At 44.0% G+C, this 20,687-nt stretch overlaps 4 protein-coding genes across 4 annotated transcripts in view; 1 reads left to right on the top strand and 3 right to left on the bottom strand.

Moving 5' to 3' along the window:
- Positions 1-254: 254 nt before the first annotated feature.
- On the bottom strand, positions 255-2,228 carry C922_04773 (adenosinetriphosphatase; the record flags this gene model as incomplete). Its single annotated transcript, XM_008820352.1, has 3 exons — positions 255-516; positions 684-987; positions 1,148-2,228. 3 exons carry the CDS (start codon positions 2,226-2,228, stop codon positions 255-257), a joined length of 1,647 nt encoding a protein of 548 aa, XP_008818574.1.
- A 1,341-nt stretch (positions 2,229-3,569) lies between these two features.
- On the bottom strand, positions 3,570-8,865 carry C922_04772 (hypothetical protein; the record flags this gene model as incomplete). Its single annotated transcript, XM_008820351.1, has 5 exons — positions 3,570-3,693; positions 3,878-3,959; positions 4,134-4,200; positions 4,362-4,742; positions 4,906-8,865. The coding sequence occupies 5 exons, from the start codon at positions 8,863-8,865 to the stop codon at positions 3,570-3,572; spliced, it is 4,614 nt and encodes a 1,537-aa protein (XP_008818573.1).
- A 3,247-nt stretch (positions 8,866-12,112) lies between these two features.
- C922_04771 (hypothetical protein) lies at positions 12,113-14,967 on the top strand (the record flags this gene model as incomplete). Its single annotated transcript, XM_008820350.1, has 9 exons — positions 12,113-12,242; positions 12,449-12,589; positions 12,765-12,951; positions 13,123-13,181; positions 13,313-13,476; positions 13,749-13,872; positions 14,018-14,277; positions 14,397-14,484; positions 14,591-14,967. 9 exons carry the CDS (start codon positions 12,113-12,115, stop codon positions 14,965-14,967), a joined length of 1,530 nt encoding a protein of 509 aa, XP_008818572.1.
- Positions 14,968-16,157: 1,190 nt separating this feature from the next.
- Positions 16,158-20,687, bottom strand: part of C922_04770 (hypothetical protein) — a gene marked incomplete at both ends in the record, with an annotated part of 9,023 nt that continues 4,493 nt past the window's right edge. The window contains one exon of the mRNA XM_008820349.1: positions 16,158-20,614. Coding sequence (XP_008818571.1) covers positions 16,158-20,614 — 4,457 coding nt within the window. The remainder of the gene's footprint in view (positions 20,615-20,687) is intronic.

Here is a 20,687-nt window from a genome sequence, read left to right as displayed (position 1 = left end):
TACGCCTGCTTTATCCCAATTCGTGGCCTCGCAGCCGCGGCGATCTCTTTATGTTTTCCATTGGAAAGGACGCGTAATTGAACAAAAAAAAAAAAGAAGAAAAAGACGTAAATTTTTTTGCTTCTTCCCCCTTTATTGCATATGCGAACTGTGGAATGTGCCTCCTCCATCAAATGGGACAAAAAAAGAAAAACATCCACAAGTTAGTCACTCCAAATGTGGTGACTCAGCACGGAAGCTGCCTATATATGTTGTCATCCCAACCCGCATAGCTTCACCAACTCATCGTAGGGATAAAATTTATGTCTGCGTAAAACTTCTGCCTGCTCCTTGGTTATTATATCCTTGATAAGGGGCTTCAAATGCGTTATGTCTCTCTTTATGTCCTGGATCTTCTCCTTTTTGAATTTCACCTTCTCGATTCCTTTGAGGTGCCTTTGTCTGATGGACTTGTTGATTATTATTTTTTCTTTTTTCCGGATCAAATGGTACACGGTTCCTCTTCTGCTGTTATGTCTGCACAAAAGGGTAGTGTCATTATGGAGTGTCGAAAATGGGTGAAAACGTACAAAGACACACATGTTCGCTGCCATTTGGGGGGGCACTTCATATGGTGAGAAGCGCGAAGCAGGTGGTTAAGAATTCATATCCCCTTCGTTCCACCTCTAAATATGCTGACGTACCTGGAGAGTCTCCCAATCCTATGTGTCAACACGTTGTAGTGACTTGGCATGTCGTAGTTCACCACGTAGTTTACATTCACGGTGTCGAGTCCCCTGGAAATGGAGTCCGTGCATATCAGGATGTGCAACTTCTGCGTTAGAAAATCGTTTAATATTTTTTTCTTCCTCTTGTTGGATAAATTCCGGGTGTACTCCTTTATCCCGTAGCTGCCTTCATTCTTGTAACTGAAGTACACGGTCAGGAATCGATAGAGCATGTGCGCCGACTCCTCCGTGTTGCAGAAGATGAGCATGCTGAGGTTGTCTGAGGGGGGTAAAGTGGACGTGTATGTAGACGTGGAAACGGAGAGGGGTGATGTGGACAATGCGGAGAAGGCTGCCCTGACGGTGCGGTGCCGCCACATGGAACTCCAAAAAAAAAAAAAAAAAATTAAAGGCCCTTTCCTTGAGAAGATTCAACTCACCCTTGGTTGGTATATCCATGATCAGTCGAAGGACTACATAAACCTTGCTGTATTTCCCCTTGGTGCTCAAGTAAAACTCCTCGTTTCTCTTGTAATTAACAATATAATAGAAAAAAATGGGTCTGTACAGATTCAGAGACATGAGATTATCCGACACTTTACACAGGGTCGCGGAAACGAAAATTTTCTGCAGGAAATTCTTTGGTTTGTACAAATTACCAGTTGCCATTTGATACTTCTCGACAATGTCTGATAGTGAATTCACTAAACTGTTAATGTTGGATTTACTAAAGGAGATAATTTTATCCACTTCGTCAATAACTAAAAATTTCAAGTCCTTAAAAAGCTCCTCATTGCTGTAGAAGAGGGTTTCAAATTTGTTGGTCGTTGTGACGAGAATGTTCGTTTCCTTAAAGGTGTTCCTACTATCCATCAACTGATCGAAATAAATGTTCATTTGAAACATGTTGGTATTTATCCCCTGACACACTAGGTTGCTAACTTCGAATTTGTTCAAAACTCCAAGAATTTGAGTTACCAACTCTTCTGTGGCTGTTAATATGAGACAAAAAAGTTTCCCACTCTGGTCCTTTTTATATAAAAAATAATCCAGTATGGTTATAATATAACATAACGTTTTCCCCAACCCCGTTGGCACTTCAATGTATATGTCTCCACTGAGTAGCGAACTGGATCCATTCTTGCTCAACAGGGCATAATTCAACACACAACTTTGACAGGGCAGGAATGTTTTGAAGTGAAACTTGTTAATCAGGGCGTTTATTATGAATTCATTTATTGGAGTGTTCCTCACTTCATTCCACTTTCCAATTTCAACTTCTTCATCCTCTATTTTGATTATTCTGCAGTTGGAGCTTAGGCTGGAGTGCACCTCGTGCACCTTCTTTTGGTGTGTCGTTTCTACGCCACCATGAATTCCGCTGGCAACCTCAGCTGTAGCCACCGCTGCACCACCGCCTGGTTGTATCCCTTCCCCAGTAAGCTCGTCAAAATTAAAAAAATCGTCATTTACATTTTCAACAAGTGTTTTTACGTGGTTTATGTATAAGCTGCTTTGCATCTTTTCCTATAATTGGCCTGTTTTTTCTTATGGGGGGAGGGAAAAACCGAGCTGCATGGTTAAACTTGTATTTTCTCACTCCTACTTGAAAAATTCTTACTTCATATTTGTGCCTACCAGGGCGCAGATATTTATTCCGAAGATCTGTCAATTGTATGGAAAGTTTTTCCTCCTCTCCGCTGAAGTGTTCCCAGTTGTATTTTACTCCTGCTGCATTGTGGATGTTTTTTTTTTTTTTTTTTCGGCGCACTTTTTGACTAGCTGGGGGAATGAGAAAATGCAATTCCTTCAGTTTCGGCCTATTCTGTTTAAGAAGTTCCATTCCGTTTTTAGCAAAGCAGTAAAAGTTTGTTTTAAAATAAATAGGCTGTTTTGCTCATTCCCGAATTTGATGTTGCTGCGGGTGGGGGGTTACTTTTTACCGTTTTTTCACGAACGGATGTATTTTCCCAGAACAGCTCAATGGTTTGGGAAAAAAAAAAAAAAAAGAACAGGAAGGGGAAGTAGAAGCGAAAGTAGAAGCGAAAGAGGAAGAAAGTTGGGCAGTAATATAATAACCCTTCAATTATTCCCACTGCAATTACTGGCCTTTTTCACCCCAGCTTTGTTTTCGCCTTAGTTGTCCCACTTGGTTAAAATTAAACATAGGCATGCTGCTAACTGCGTTTCGTATCGACCTACCTGTGCACGTTGACGTTGTATACAACAAACGCAACAGGGTTCTCACGCACGGCGCCCTTTTCTGGGCACTCCAATAATAAGTCGTTCGTCGCCCAGCATCACTTTTGCAATACTTCACAAAATTTTTAATTTATCATACGTAGAGGGGGGGTTATGGGCTTAATAAGGACAGACCTACATGCGTGTATGCATATATATATGCACGTTTATGTGAGCGTTTCTATGCACCTTTGTATGCATATTCACATGTGCATGTAAACGGGCGCTTCCGCGCACACGCAATGTGCTCACTTTTCTTCACAAATCACGGGAATATTTAAAAAGGCGAAAATTAGTAAACAAATTCCGGTGGGGATTAAAAAGGGGCGAAATTAAAACGAACATATAGTGGGGGGGCCGCGCATGCATGCATACATGCTCGCAGCTTGGGTATCTGCGTACTGGCCGTGTGTCCGCCTATGGGCGGCATTTCAAATGGGCACAAATCCGAACATACTAGGAACGTATGAGGAACATACGCAGCACAAACGCGGCGCTAGCCCGTGCCTCTTGAGGCGCTTCTAGCAGCCGGTTGGCGCAGTGGTCCGAAGGGAGGGGGAATCAAAGTGTCCTCTGGAGATGCTGCATAGGTCTGAATAAAAACTGACTACTTTCGCACCGTTACGACTCATCAATCCTTTTGTGAACCAATTTGTGAATAAAACATAAGAAGTTCACGTAGCTGTATTCCTTGTCGGCTTTGTCTTCAACGCACAAAGATATGAGGTGTTCCTCCTCGTTGGATCTACAAGTGTGTGTGAAAAATTTGCAATTACGTTCACGTTTTAATTTGTATGCAAGTATGTGTGCATCCTTTTGAGTGGTGGTGTTGGCTTCCCATTCCATGTTAAGTATCATCGCACCACACGACGCAATTTCTTTCCTCGAAGTCGCTCCATTCCGCTTATCCCATTTCGACTCGAACTTACTTGGGGGCAACCATCACCAGAGGCACATACTTGTTGAAGTGGTGAATCCTGGTCAGGTTTCTAATGATACGCTGAACTTTTTCTGCCAATGAGGAGGAAAAAATAAAATATAATAAAAATAAAGCAAAACATAGCATAGCACAAGATAACACAAGTGAGAAAAAAGGAAGGCGCCCTAAAATGAAGTTCTTCGTCTTGCAGTCCTCCCGTGAGCGCTTCACCAATTTTGTCGCTCTCTTCAAATTTTAACACTCACGTGCGTTGTGGGTATCCGTAAGGTTCAGTTCATGCGCGTTTTTCTCGGTCGGGGTGTCTCCAACAATCTTCAAAAGGGGGAAATAAACCAAATAGACAACGGTGGGTTAAGGTGTGCCGACGCGTCCCAGGCGTTAAAGTACGCCCCAGTTAGGTGCATTTGTGCTGAACCGCGCGACGCAAAGCGGCTTGTATAATGCCACAAAACGCCACATATTTCGATACTCACCTCCTTGGCGAAATTTGCGTCGGAGTGAAACCCGAAGTAAAGGTAAAAGTGGGTGCACGCATCGAGCAGGTAAATCCCATTGGAGTAAATCTTCTCCGCACTGGACGGTATCGTTTTGGGAATAAACAAGTCGTCGTCCACATCCATCGAATCTAGCTCGTTGGTTTTCCCCTTTATGTGAATTACATATGTTACTGGGTATACATACAACAGGGAAGATATAATCGGCATGGAAAGGAGCTTTATCAAGCTGTACACCTTCAGGTCATGTAAGATTTCCTTCTTCGTGACATTGTGTTTTAGAAGAGAGGAGGTAAATAGCGGAAGCAACTTTAGCGTGTCCGGGAGGATCAACTGGCCCGAATGGGCGGACGAGGCACACTACAGAGGGGGAAGCGGAAAAGTGACATGGGGTGAGCGGCATGACAAACGTGGAGAACACAGCTACCATGGCCCCATGACTGCAGCGCATCGTGATTTGCACATTGTGAATTGCCCATCGCGACTTACGCACCGCCACTTGCGCACCACGAGTAGCACTTACATTTATGCGATAGGAAAACAAAATAGCCGCCAAATTATCGATGATAATCTTGGAGTAATTATCATTGTGCAGGATGTTGGTGCAGAGCTGCTTAATGAGGATACTCATCAAGGCCTCTGCGTCGGTGTACCTAAAGACGGTACTTAGAGACGAGGTCAAATTCATGTGAGTAGTGTGCAGACGAACAAAGCGATCCCCATATAGGTTGGTATACATACAAGCGCACTGGAAATAAATTTGTTTCTTGCTCTCTGATATGTCCGAGTAGTTGAGTAAAAAGGCAAAAGTCTGGTCATGACGAATTTTGGGGATCCTAATCGTATCGACGCTGATGATGGAATTAAAATTGTTGTTACAACAGAACAGCTTCTTCACCGACATGTGTTGTGAGTATCTTAATTTCAACTCACAACAGTAGCCAATGTCTTCAGACGTTAGCGTGTCCATTATGCTCATGTATATCTCTTTGTAATCCTTCTGCCATACAAAATTTTCTACATAAAGTATTTTCCCCCCAGTGTTTTGCGCCACATATTGTAGAGACGGAACACACACACGCACATTATTTGACGAAATAATAAAAATGTCTACACTGATGTTGTATGCGTATAAGTCCAGCAGTAGGGAATCGTAAAATATCTTTTGTTTTACCTCCAGAAAGTTTTCTTGCAAGTCCTTTTTCAGTTCTTTAATGGAGCCTACTCCGCAATTGGGGGTCGTGGTGTAGAACATGCATATGCTACCCAGCCCATTTCGCTCCTTCAGCATGTCCATAGCAACTTTGAGTGCGCTATTTCCGCAGGACCCGTATGACTGCATCGTCGTGCTCACCGATTTGATCGTGTCTATGAGGGTGTTAATTTTGTCTATCTCTTCGACGCACCCGAAGAAGAGGTCCTCCAGCGGAAGGGGCAGAAACGGGTCATCCACGTCGCTCATCACGATCACCTGGTGGTTGCCGCTGTTGCTGTGGCCACCGCTGCCGCCGTTCGCCCCTCCTTCCTTCTCGCCCCTCTTGCAGTGGTAAAAATAAATCGAACTGTTGAACGTAATGATGGCAATCTTGGTCCGCGGACACTTCACATTCTGCACGGCGTACCTAATGCCCTCCAGAATCGTATACGTTATGTTGTTATAAATGGCATTGTAAGAGCACTCCACGACGAAGACAAAGTAGGGCGGCAACATATTTTTTACTTGCGGGTATTTCGTCAGCAACGAATTTCTTCTCATTTTGACAGTATCCGATTCGCCACTTTTCTCGCATAATAAATTTTTCATATCATGCATGGTAAGGTTGGCATTGTCCGTCACGTTGTCGAAATTTTGCACAGTGTGGTCGTTCCCATAGGGATGATTCCCTGTGCTGTTGCCCATTCGGTTATTAACCCCGCTATGACTGTTGTAACCGCTTTGGCTGTCATATGCGCTGTAGTCTCCTCCCATGCCTCCATAATTGGTATAACCACCACCTGCAAAGAAGGTTCCCTGCCCCGAGTCACCAAAAGCACTGCCAGTAGTCGGCTTATTACCCCCTTTGGAATCATTCGCAACTAGCGAACTAGAAATATGTTTCGTCAGAGACATAATCTTATTCGTAATCATGGACGCCGTCTGGTTAATGTTTTTACTCAGGGAGGTATACGTCAACTTAAGCTTATTACCATGATGGTAATAAATGGGGGGGATGATAATATCGACACTGCCCTTTAGCAAAGGGGAAAGAGAATTCCCATCGTGATTACTCTCCCTATGTCCTATCTTCTCATTATACTGATATATATCAAAGAGTACATTTTCATTGATCAAAAAATCCGTGTCGCAAAAGACACATTGTACTGTGCTGGAGATATCTTCCAATATAGTCGCATGCAAGTAACTTAAACATTTGGGACATCTCAAAATTTCTATATTTTCTTCTTTATCATTAATGATATCTTTCATATCGATTTTGTCCACCTTTTCTCCCTCGTTTAGACATGCAAAAGGATTTACAATGATTCCAAAGGGAATCTGAGACAGCTTTAACGTCTCTGAGAATAACGGAATCTGATACAACGTGCTCTTCATAAATCTCGGGTCTGCTTTCCCCGTATCAATCGATATGTAGGGTTGATAATAGGACGGGGGGGAGATATACTTACACGTCTCGAATACTTTTAAATTTCTTTTTTTTTTTCTCTCTTGGGAGTTTATTACAGGCCTTGGAATTTTGTTCATGTCTATACGGTTGATCGTCTTTTTTAACAGGGTGTATATTTCTTCCCCTTTGTCTGTTACCTCATTTTCGTTTTCACTCGAATTTTCGGAGCTTGAACTTTCCACTGATTCTTCATCGGTCCGTTCGTACTTCTGTCTGTTCGTCCCCCGCTCTTGGTTATCTTCTCGTTTTGCACTCGCGCTTGGGTCAGCAGTTGTGGCAGGACTTCCTCCATATGGCGCACTCCCGAATGGTGTACTGCCAAACGCGTTGCCAACAGCGCTTGTGTGGGTTCCATAAAAGTTCTGCGCACTGGGCTGGTTAGCGGCAGGCTGGTTAGCGGTGGGCCGGTTAGCACTGGGTTGGTTAAGGGCGCAATGCTGGTACGCTGTTTGGTTCACACTGTAGTGCTCCTTCGCGCTGCTCTGCGGAGGGTTACTATAGGGGGCATTACTATACGGAGGGTTACTATATGGGGTATTACTATACGGAGGGTTACTATATGGGGTATTACTATACTGGGCGTTAGTGTACCCAGAGTTGCTGTACGCAGCGTTGCTATACGCAGCACTACTATATGTAGCATTACTGTGCGGCCCGCCGCCCCACGCGCCGCGCGCGTCCTCGTGCACCTGACTAACGTGGCCGCTATCCCCCTGGATGCCCAGGCTGTGGTAAGGTGCACGAGCAGACGCTGCATTGAGGGAGCCTCCGTGGCGGCTCCCATATATTTGATATGTCGTCTCATTGGGCCTATCAAAACTAGTTTTATCATTTGGGGTGCCTCTCACCAAATTAACTTGCATAGCGTTGCATTGTGCGTGACTTCTATCACTCAGGGAGTTATTCGTCGCATGCAAAATGTTCTCACTTCGAGTGTAGCTAGCTAGGTTAGAACCCGTGTGAATGCCGTACCTCGATTGAGATGCGCTGGATGCACTTAGCTCCTGAGCATTCTGTGGAGAGTGTTGCTGGTCATTACCACACGAAATGGTAGCCGCGTTGTTCTCATTTGCAGGATAATTGACGCTGCTTCTTTCCTTACTCTGCCACGTGCTCGTCTTGTACACATTCCCCTCCTTCGGCTGACTATGGATGTATACCTCGTTGGGAATGTTACTACTAATGCTACTTCTGTCGTGTTGTCCAATGGTGGTGGTGTCATTAAATATAACATTGACGGGACCATTTTTATTGCTATCCATCGTTTGGTGATTCCTATTGGTACTTCCTGAATGACCGTACTGCGCGTGGGGGGGATTATCCCCTTGGGTTTGTCCCCCGTGACGGTCCTGTGCAAGGGTGGCATCACCGCCCGCCCTCTCACTTGGTTCACCTAAATTGGGATGACTGCTTAGATGATTAACTGGATCCCCATTAGGGACATTCGACTGTTGATTACGCCTTTCACATGCTACGGCACGGTATGCGCTTTCTACATGAGCTCTGTTATCATAACTATTTCCACTCCTGTTGCCCACATTCTCTGAACTACTATTTGTGTCCCTATTCACATTGGCATTTTCGCAGCTGTTGTTGTTACTGCTGCTCGTGGTGACCTGACTTTCGTTTGTCTCTACTAACACATTTGATTTCTCCCCTTCTCCTGAGAATTTAATTTTATCGTTAAAATTCTCACCACGCGGTTGAAGAGAACAGTGGGAGGGGGGACAACTCCCTTCCTTTACCTCACTGTTACCGGTATTATTCGTTCCTGAGTGCACTTGTGCAGTTGCTTCTTCCCCTATGTCATTACTCATATTGCTGGGTAGCTATCTAACGTATAAATTTTCGCTTCTTATTTTTGATCACTTCTTCTTCACTTTGCTAATTTCCATCATTTGTGATTCGATTTTGGTGAGTTGATCCGTTCTGAGGAGTATTTCTCCCTGGTAGCCCCTAAATGGTACTACTCTAGTTAGGGGCAACAATGCGGTGTTGTTATTTTTCTTGCCTTCTCTACCGTCCCTGATCGGTTCCCCCTTGTGCTGGCTAGCCCCTTCACGTCAGATACTAGAATGGAGCGGTCTTGAGAGGTCTCTTAAAAAATAGCTGTGGTTGATGTTCCAACAGGGCACCGTGGAAAAAAAAAAGAAGGGACACACAGAAATACGTGCGTGTTTGTAGGGGGGCTGCCTGAATTAAACCTTCTTCTGCGGAAGCGACTCGTTAAAGCAACATTTTGCAAGCTGGGCACTTCCCAGTGGTGGGCACTTCTCAACAGTGATCACTTCACAACAGTGCTATCCTTGGCCGAGGCCCCCCTCTCATCGGTGTCATCACATACGAAGAGGCCACACCCAGGTACCCCCTCCAAGGCATCCGTGAAGCTGCTTATTTTATCTTATTTTTTTTTCTCTTCCTCATTCCCTGGCTTCTAAAAATAGTTCCCTTATCATTACTAATAAATCTTCCTAATTGTTGCTAAACAAATTCAATCGGAGGCAAAATGATTACGTAATGAATATGCCAAATGATTTGACCAGTCAGGCGGATCGATCATCTGTGGTGTTTTTTCTGACGGAAGAATTGTTCACGCGATTTTGCTGCTCAAGTTTATGTACATATATAAGTGCATATATATATGTACACTTATATGCGCTTCCTTTCGCCCTGTATCTTTGCTTTTTTGTTTTAGTAATTTTTTCTTTTTTTTTTGGCACTACTGGCTTTGAAATTATTTACACGATCGGTTTGATGACTTGTGTCAGAATAGCCTTATCCACTGTGGAGTCGCTACGACGTAAACATATACTCGTGCTTTCTCACGTATACGCAGGGATGGGCATATACATGCGCATAAGCGTATGCAGTGCCAGTTTGGCATAACACCTATGTAACATATGTACATATGTATATACCTCCTTACACAGCAACATATGTGCATGTTTGCCCTGTTTGCCCAAATCGTTACAATGATTTTGCCAAGTCGAGGCAAACAATAGGTAACATCCCTGGCTTAACACGAATCGTAATTTATCCAAACGTCCGTGATCATGCCCACGACGCCTTTCTATCCTCATATCTTTTTTTTTCTTTTTTTTCTTTTTTTTTTTTACATTCGCTATGTCATTATAGCTGTGAGATAATCATCCTTTTCAGGCGTAACACAAAAGAGCAGTGAAGAGAAGAAAAAAACAAAAAAAAAAACGAAAGTAAAAAGTTAAAAAATGGGAAGATAATATGAATAACGCAGGAATGAATAAAAAAATACGCGAGAAAAAATAAATAACGCAAATAGGATGTATTATCATCCACCTATAAAACCCTCATATGCTGAATTGAAAAAAAATGCGCTTAAGTTCTGTGCCTCTCATGGTGATTACTGTGATTATTTTCCTATTGTTGCTGTTTTTTTTTTTATTTTATTTTTTATCCTATCCGCTGATCAGTTAGTTCCTCAAGGAAAGGTGTTATTTTACGGCTTCTGCAAAGGTGGCCTCCTCCCAAAAAAGAAAACGAGAAAAATGCACGCAAAAACTGCTAACTCCTCAAATGTGTAGAAGGCTTCTGTTCGCATTAGTCGGAAACGTGGAAAATAGCGCCAACAGGTTTTGACCCGTTGGTCCTGTTTCACCGCGCCATTAGTTGAGCCATGTGCATGTCTGTTCCCATGCACGGACCCCCCTATATAAACCGATCGAATACACAGCCCCCACACGCACCCCTGGGCTGCAACGAATTGCGAGGTGTACTTCATTCACGGGCACATGGAGCACCTCGCAGCAGTCACCACGAAGGTACCCCCTCCCAATTGGGCCATTACAAAAAAGGTCGCAGCGGTTTTTAGTAAGAAGTTCTCCATATGGAGAATAGACAAATGGGATAAATTGAAAAAAGAAAAAAAAAAAAAATAAAATAATTGTGATTTTGCCCCCCATTAAGTCTTTCTCCCACATGTACCTATTCCCTTTTCGCCTCTCACTGCTTCACCACTGTGTCCGTACCACCCTAATTAGCGAAACCTCCCAATTGAGAGTAGCATTCAATCCCGTGTGGTTAGCTGGCAACCCCAGGCACAAACCAGTCAGCCACATTGAGGGATTTTTCGATCATATGTTCCAATCATAAGGGAGTTCCCTTCCGAATAGGTGGTATCACTCACGCAATGGGAAAGAAGCGTGAATAGTTCGCTGCCTAACCGATTTGTGAAAAAGGTTGAGCCATCTTCTTTTGCAGACGCATGGTGGAGGCTAACACCCCTCACAAGATGCCACGCCGAAAGGCTAAAAAGGAGGGGTGGCAAAATTTGCGAAAAAAGGTGTGTACATTCTGGTGAATTCCTTGAGTGGAGATCCCGGACAAAATCAACCGAACCGCGCCCTTGGCAAACTGCCCATCAGCGTTAAGAAAGCGGGGGGGAAAAAAAATACACACATGTACCCATATTGACGGAAAAAAAATTAACACGTCTATGTCCGCCCAAGGGTGAACAAATTCAAAAACAGTTAGCAAAAAAAGAGGTGCAATATTCTGACTAAAGAAATGCGATTCCGCATGTGCAGCATTTGTGGCGCGAAAAAATAACGACGTAGATTGACGCAAAATGGGAAAAAAAACTGAAAAAAAAATAAAACAGAAAAAAGAAAAAAAAGAAAAAAACAAAAAAAAAAATAACGAATCAGAACTGTTCTATTAACTTAAAAGTGACACAGAAAAAAAAAAAAAAATATAAACAGAGACAGAAACGTCTATGGCCCCCTCAAATGTGTAACTTCCTTTGTGGCACTCTTTTTCAGTCAAGTTGATTTGTTCGCAAAACATTTTGAACTGATAGACCACTAAAATGAGTTGCGCCCTTCATCGGAGTGAGTCGTGGTGGAGAATAGCTACGAACACATAACTACACCGAGGAAAACGTTTATACATGTGTCTCCACACAACTGCTCACTTATTTGTCATCTTCGTGGAGACTCCACTTCAGATATGCACCCCCACGGAAGGACCACCTAAACAGATAAGCACACAGTAGCAAACGAATACACCTCAACTGGAAAGAAGAAGCCAATGTTCGGAACCAAATTCATCTTTAACATTTTTAAGAACAGATTTAACAGCATATCGAAGAAATGCGTAAACTATCTCATAAAGAGTTACAAAAGGACGTGCCCGCACATCAGCGACTTCGAGCCATTCGGTACGCACGTAGTTGCCTCCACTGGAAAATGAGAGAGCTTCGCCAAGATGAGGGCGTTCCAAGTGGTGCTCATGAGAAAATGGAGACAGGACATCGCCATATTGTTATATTAGTACACCACTACACCGTCACACCGCCGGAGCAACAACCTAACGACGCGTGCGCCCTCCCTCCATCCTTACCAACTGATTCCCCCCTTTTTGCAGCCTCCATGTACTACTTCAGCGGGCTGCACAATTACAGGACCTTCTACTTGCTCGTAAAAATCAACGAAATATTTAACATAAATAAGTACAAACATATATACATCATCTTCAGCACGGACAAATATGACTTTCAAACGGATGGTAATGGAAAGGTTTCCCCTGGGTGAGCGGGGCGCGCCTCTCCAATCCAGCTGCAACGTGATGGGGCTATGTCGTAACTGGGCTGCCACGCAACGGAGCCTCTTCACCAAGAAGCCGCCTCACCAATGAGCTTCCTCCCCTCCCTACTCCGCTGCTTAACTTCCCCACCTGGCAGAAATCTCGACCAACAAGAAAAACAGGATACATATCGACCAGCGAGTGGATATAAAAATCAGGCAGTGCGATGAGACGCTCAAAGTCGACCTCTTCACGACCAAATTAACGAAGAAGGTTCACATTGGACAGATTAATATAGACATAAATTCGAGCGTCATCACCAAGTCCTTTCCCAAGAACGAGTGGTCAGCACACGGATGGCGCTGCCCCAGAGCTTTGTGCATGCTTACGATTCTGTCAATATATATGTGAATATATATGTGTATACCCGCATGCACCCTTGTAGAGGTGTGACCCCCCAGACACATACACATAGAACAAACCTCCCCCTTTCCGTTTCACCCCAATATGTCCAGGTTCGTATGCTTCAAGGATGGGCAAGAAATCTGCAAAGTGCAGATGTCCTTTTACAAAAGTGAGTCTCGCCGTGGATCTGACCGCACACATATGTGAGGAAACGCACTAGCACGTATGCATGCCTTATAATGGCCACGCAACTAACCCCCATATAGACTTACGGCTAGCACTTCTCCCCCCTCATCGCAGTTCAGAAATATGCGTGCCCCAACGAATGCATGTTCATACAGGATGGACTCGAATTGTGGAAGAACAAATCCAAGAGTCTCAACAAAAAAGATATTAACTTGCAAAATATTCACAAGGCGTTCGATGACGACGATAAAAATTTGTCCCTAGTAGATGTTGACACGGTACACGGGAGGGACAGAGAGGAAGAGAAATAGGAAGGATAAAATGAAAGAGAAAGGATAAAATGAAAGCGACGGGGATAACTCTAAATGGGGGGGTTGCCCCACCGCTCCACGGCCCAGAGAAAGCATATTGACATGTCCGCCCATGACAGCTGCATTGTGCCTCACAACTAGTGAAACCACCCCTTCGCGGAAAAAAAAAAAAGAAAAAAAAACTCATAAACACCATGCACATGTTCGCTTTATCATTTTATTTTTTCTCCTTCTTGTAGGACATAAACGATATAAGTCTGATGCAAAGACTTAGGCTGATGAGTTTCGTGCTAGAACAAGAAATCTGCGTGTTCGATTTTTACGCATACGTGCCGAAGTACATGTCGGCGAAGGAGATAATGGGTGCGTCGCGCTTTGCATGCATTTCTGCAGATATCGATTGTGCAGATATGGATTGGGATGAACCCGTGTGTGCACCTCACTACGCCCAATTTAGCTTATCTCCTAACATTGCGATGTCGTTTTTTCCCTCACCCACACCATGCAGGGGAGTGGTTCTTGTGCTTCCTCTGCTTCAAGGACGGAAAAGAAGAAGATGTGATTAACATCGAGACGATAATCGAGCGCAACATTCATCGAGACATAAACATACCTATGCTGAACATATTGCGAATCGTGGTGGACAGCAAAAACAACACCAATGCCAATATTATGTACACGTATGAGAATGAGAAGTACCATCTGAGTATTCACTCGGAGCATAACCTTTCCTACATCATCGATGCTATAACCATTTTTACGAACGAGGTAGGGTTGGGGGTGAGCACAGTTCCCCACGAGGCGCGCAAATGGGGTCAAAGCAAAAAAAAAAAAGAAAAAAGCGCACTCACAAACGCACATGTTTGAACCCTCCCTGCCCTCTTCAGCTAAAAGTCCTCAAAGAATCTTGTGGAGAAAAACTGGAGCTGCGAAAAAATATGATAATACAAGAAACCAACATGAAGAAGTTGATGGGTAAGCCGAACGCAAATGTGCGAGCCACTCCACAATAACGGTGCAAAGTTGTAGCGTGCACGTGCGCGGACCACGGAATGTTTATTCCCTTCACACACTTGCGTAGGAAAAAGACGACTGGTCTCCCCTAGGTTCAGACACAATGTCCCCAAAAGTGCCCACAAAATGATGAGCGAAATGTATGTACAGAAAGACAGCCTTGAAACAACAGCAGGGGAAAAGGAAGAATTTATGAATGACATATTGGAGGAAGGAAGGGACCAGAAGGAAGAGCAGCCGCTCAGCAGTGCGTCCGTAGGACCGAGTGAGCATGAGAAGGGGGCATACCCGGAGGAAGCAGCATACGAGGTGAACGCGACAGACGGGGAGAAAGAACCTCCCCCAAATAATACACCACCGAAAGGGCATTCACAAATAATGGAACACGAAAGGGGAGGATCACCCCCAAGTGGAACTGCCATAGAGGCAGGACAAGACACTTAAAATAGTAGAACCACATGCCTTAAAAATGCGCATACTGGGCGATAGACATCCACTCTGTTAGGAAATGAAAAAAATTGGTCTGGCCATAAATTCAACTGTTGCACATTTGATGGGAACTGGGAACAGTCTTCACCCGAACTGTCTCAGTGCAATCCACTTTCCGTGTCGCTCGTATCCAGGTGTGGATCTACTACGTATATTTACTCTGTGCGCCCTGCAAGCCGATTAAATATGGGCTTCAAAGGATCCGCATGGTCTGCACTTGTGATATCACTTGTGATGTCACTTATGATTGTCTTTTCATTTGTCTTAGTTTTCTTTTCCAGTTTTCAACGGATCACTCTTGGCAGATTTTTCCACCTTTGCCCCCTTCGTAACTTACATCACGAATTCGTTCTTCTACGCGTGCACAATTATAGGGGCGTGCATAGGTGGTGAAAGGCGCGTAGTCATTTCATTCCATGTAAGTGCCCGACGCAGAATGGGCGCGCGTGGACATACATTACATGCAGGGGTGGTAAATAAAAATAAGTGCCTCATCTAAAAATAATATCATATAGAAATAATATCATCTAAAAATAACATCATCTAAAAATAATATCATATAGAAATAATATCATCTAAAAATAACATCATCTAAAAATAATCTCATCTAAAAATAATTTCATCTCAAAATAATCTCATCTAAAAATAATATCATCTAAAAATAATCTCATCTAAAAATAATATCATCTAAAAATAATATCATCTAAAAATAATCTCATCTCAAAATGCACGTATGCGATAAAACATGCACATTTCGCAATCGTGTAATTGCCCTTATTCTACGAGCAACTCTGCAGAGGAGAAGGCAAAAGAATGGGCACAAGTGGTCCCTTCATTCAAATGCTCAAAGCAGGTTAGTGCACATGAAAAGGGCAGTATGCATGATTACGAAAAGGAGAGAAAAGATCATCTGCTCTGATGCCTGCACTTTTGCATGCGAAATGGGTTTTCCCCTATCGGAGGCTAATCCATTTTTTAAGACACACGTTTTCCGCGTCGCAAATATCCGTGTAATGTGGTGATCGTCCTGCTGTCGTATTTTTTCCTTCTTTGCGTTGCATGAAAAATGTGACAGGGTTGTTTCGCTCGGCAGAGCGCACTCATCTTCGTCTCCCTGCTTCGTCCGCATGGTCCGCCTAATCGGCCTAATCCGCTCGGGGCCATTTCCTTTGGAGCTTCTGTCTCATTCTTTTTCTCATCCTATTTTTCCTCTCCTGTGCTTCATAATTTTCTGCGTTTTTCACCTCACTCTCTTTGTGTTCGTCCCCTTTTTCTTTCTCCCCTTTATCTGATTGTTTTTCCTCACCTATTTCGACATTCATCCCGTTAGTTCCCTCTGTAGTTGGGCCCCACCCTTTCTTTAAATCCTCCATTTGTTTACTTTGTCCCTCAATCTGGTCAGCCTTTTCTTCACCACGTCGTTTTGCATCTTGTTCGTCCCAGCTTCCTTCCAGATGTTCCTTTTTCTCCACGCTGGGTTGTCCCCTGTGCTTGTCACCCTCTGCAGCACTTGAATCGTTGCCTTGTTTGCCATCTTTGGCACTATTCGCCCCTTTCTTTTTCCCCCCTCGCTTCCCCTTTCTTCGTGGTCTTCTTTTTTCCTGTGACGGTTGTTCACCACAGGGTGAATCATTCTGATCGGGCCTGCCTTTTTTCATCACTACTTGTTCGTCTTCTGCAGATAATGAGTCTCCTTCGTGTTTCTCCTTCATCCCACTGGGGTGGTCCACAGAATGGCTTATCTCTTCATCGATTGAGTTATTCGTTTTATTTCCCTGCACTTCGCTCACTGATTCATATGTGAAGTCGCTGATGTCTTCCCCGTCTTTCCCATCCTTCTCTTCTTTCGGGTCTATTTTGTCCTTCCCGTCCTTATCAACCTTGCAGTCTGTTACATCCCTTCCTTCTTTATCATCCTTTCCATCCTTCCGATCTTCGCATTTTATGCATTCCCCCACGTAGTTCTCATCCTGCACTTCATCGACCAGCTCGTGTTTTCCCCTTTCATGTATATCCTTCTCCCCCTCTAGAGCATCCACCCTTGCTTCAACCTCCCTAAGGACAGGAGGGAAGAACTCCTTAAACATTCTGAGCGATTTGTCCACCTTCTCATGCTTGTTCCCTTTCTCTTCATAAACGATTGAGATCACCTTAGGGTAAGGGAACTCTCGATCCCCTCGGTATGTCTTTTTCTTGGCCTTCATCTTTGGCAGCAGCACCTTAACATTTTTAGACTTGTTAATCACAGTAATGGTTTGTGATTCTCCAGAATGCATGACACTATCCTGCAAATCAACGCTTCTGTCCAAGGGCTTATATTTGGATGGTACGTTTTCATTCATGAGGCCGTCGTCTAAGTCGGAAAGGAAGTTTCCATCGGCATCGCGATCGAGGTTGCTATACGCATCGGTATGGTCATGGGTATGCTCATCGGTATGCTCATCGGTATGCGCATCGTCATACTCATCGGTATACGCATCCTCGTAGGGATCTCCATACGGATCGGCATAGTCATCTGTGTACGGGTCGCTGTACGAATCGTCATACTCGTGTGTACCCGATTCGCCATCCAAGTTGGTGTAGTCACCTGCACCCAAGCTACCTTCGCCCCCGTAGGCATCCTCCGGGGGCAGCTCCTCAATATACTCGCCCTTGAATTTGTCTCCGAATCGACGGATGAGATCATAACTCACGGTCGACGCACCCATATTCTCTTTGAAGAAAATGCTGTTTATTCCTTCCTTATGTTTGAAGTTAACATTGGAGATGAAGTTGCTCCTTGTATTGTCCACCCCGTAATGGGTAGAAGCCGACCCTTCCTTGACCCCACCGTATGCACAGCCTCTGCCGCTACCACAGCTGCTGCCCCTTCCGTTACCAATGTTGTAGTGTTCTCTCCTGTATGAGCTGCTTTTTTCTTGGAGCAAATTCATATCTTCTATAGCCACACTCTTCTTCTTGTCCACCCCCTGGGCAGAATTTACCTTTCCATGTGACTGCCTCACGTGACCACCTTTGCTAGTCAAATGCGGGTGTTGGCTTGGTTGCACTATTATGATTATCTTTCCAGAGTACATGATTCTGTTCTCTCTATAGTAGTGGCAGTAGCATCCAATAGTTTTGCTCTCAGTGAAGTTTTCCACTTTTATATACCTCGTATGGTTTACTTGGATTTGTCCAGCCAACATTTTCGAATTCGGGAAGGGAAAACTGTCGGGAAGAATATCCACCACGTTCTGATTTTCATTCACATGCTCAAAGCAGTATGGAGGATCAGTTCTAAAAAAGTCTCCTTCGGATACACCTTGGTTGATTAGATTATTTTCTTTCTTCTCACTAGTCAAGTTATAATCGTCCTGAGTGTGCTTTTCCTTCTTATCCATTCTGTAAGGTGGCCCACATTGAAATCCCACAATTTCGTTAAACGCGTGTATTACACACTCGTTCCTGGTCCTGTTTGTTTCATTCAATATTATCTTCTTGGTGAGGAAGGACTCCCTCTCTGCATACTCCTTGTAATGTTCGTTTCCTTCTTTCACTTGAAAAGAGCATCCTTTCGTCTTGTTTAAATTTCTTTTTAAAAAAATTTTCACCGGGTATGACAACTCAGTTGCACTCATGGGACCCTCTGCATTCACCATTCCATGATGCCATTCATTTCGAAAAATACAATGCAAAAATGTGTCTTCTGGGACAAACGAAGGCAGAAGTAATTTCTCATACCCATCGTCATTTTTAAAACCTGTTAAGGAACCGGGGATTAGCTCTTCTATTTGCTTTATACGTCTATGGACATATTCGCTGCCCTGTGTAGAGTTGTACTTGCTGCTAAGCCAGGTAGTGTAGCAGTCCATGTAATGGCGGCTGCCTTTATGGGGTCGCTCCCCTTGTTGCTGCTTCATTTGGACTATGCTAAACGGGCTCGGATTGATAAAGTAGTAGTTGCCATTCCTGCATATGTGGGCGCTTTCTCTGAACAGCTGCTTGTAGTTGACATGGCTGGGAGTAGCGGTATAGTTGGGAGTAGCGGCATACTTGGGAGTAACGGCATAGTTGGAAGAGGCAGCCTCACTGGAGTAACCCGCACATTTCCCATAATTTCTGAAATTAGCCAAACTGGACGACTTCAGGGGATGACCCCACTCACAGGAATTGCCCTTAATTAGGCGCTTCAGATTCATCATCATTGTATCAGGAGGCGAACCGCTTTCACCATTAGCATCCTCATTCACCGATTCAGTCGTTCCGTTTATGTCATAGGAGTAGTAGTTACTCTTATGTGTTTCTTTCCTCTTTAATTTTTCCTCTTCTTCTTCCTCATCATCTTCCTGTTCATCCTTCTCTTCATCCTCTGCTGCTTCTTCCTCCTCCTCCTCTTCATCTATTTCGTGCTTTTTAAATGGGGGTAGCATGCCCACATTTCCATTGGGACCTCCGTCCTCTGCTCCCTTTTTTGTCTCTGACCCAGCCTTCCCTTCTTTGGTGCTGCCTCCACTAGTCATTATTTCCACGGGGCCCGTGGGATACGTCCACGATCTTTCCTTTTCTTTTTCTTTCTCTTTCCCTTTCTTATTATATTCCAATTCGTTCTTTTGCATCCCATGTGTAGCGGACGAACTAGCACTTGATAAAAGTACACCATTTCTATGAGCTGCACTATTTCCGTCATTTCTTTTACCCCGTTTGTCACATCTATCTTGTCCACCACACTTTCCTCCCCTTGATTCTGATTCATCTGATCCGTTGATGATTTCATTTGGTTCATCCCCTTCTGATAAAAGACTAAGCTTTCCACTCGCCGATTCCTGACCATCACATTTTCCATGTGTTTTATTCCTCTTATTTCCGCTTCCTCCTCCGCCACTGCCTCCACTTTCATCTTCATGAGGTCCATCTACCTCTAAATCTTCACCGTCTTCGGTTGAACCTGCCAGAATCCTAAATTTTCTACCATTCGAGGCAGTTCCATTGTTGTTTCCGCTAGAATGAGCTCCCTGATTTCCACTTCCTTGTCCTAAACCTGTTCCAATTCGTTCCCTCGCAAGAACGAAATCATCATAGCATATTGGGTCATCATCACCCAAGATCCTAAAGCATCGAATATTCAACCAACTTCCATTCCCAACACTACCTCCACTTTCCCCTCCATCTTCGTCGTCATTTCTATCACCCCGTAGCGAAACCTTCTCAGATAAAAGTCTAAACATTCTACACTCTGAGCAATTGTTATCATCATTTCCTCCTTTAATATCTGGATTATTTCCCTGTCCATGTCCTGTTCCTCCATTTCCCCCTTCTGAACCTACCACGATTTTGAGGTCATCATCGTGAGGTGGACCCTCCTCTGATAAACTTCTACGCCTTCTACTATTTGAAGCAGTTCCATTGTAGTGTGTGCTTCCTCCGCTTCGACTTCGATTTCTGTCAGGTTCATCTTCCTCTGAGTTTTCGTCATCATCATCATATTCGAGTGAACCTGCTAAATTTCTAAGCCTTCTACCATTTGAACCACTTCCACCGTTGTTTCCGCTAGATTGATCTCCCTGATTTTCATTTCCACTTGGGTCAGGTCCATCTACCTCTAATCTTTCTTCATCATCATCTTCGGGTGAACCGGCTAAATTTCTAAGCCTTCTACCATTTGAACCACTTCCACCGTTGTTTCCGCTAGATTG

This window comes from Plasmodium inui, assembly GCF_000524495.1.
Source record: "Plasmodium inui San Antonio 1 unplaced genomic scaffold supercont1.29, whole genome shotgun sequence".
Lineage (NCBI taxonomy): Eukaryota > Apicomplexa > Aconoidasida > Haemosporida > Plasmodiidae > Plasmodium > Plasmodium inui.
This window is presented reverse-complemented; position numbering and strand designations above follow the sequence as displayed.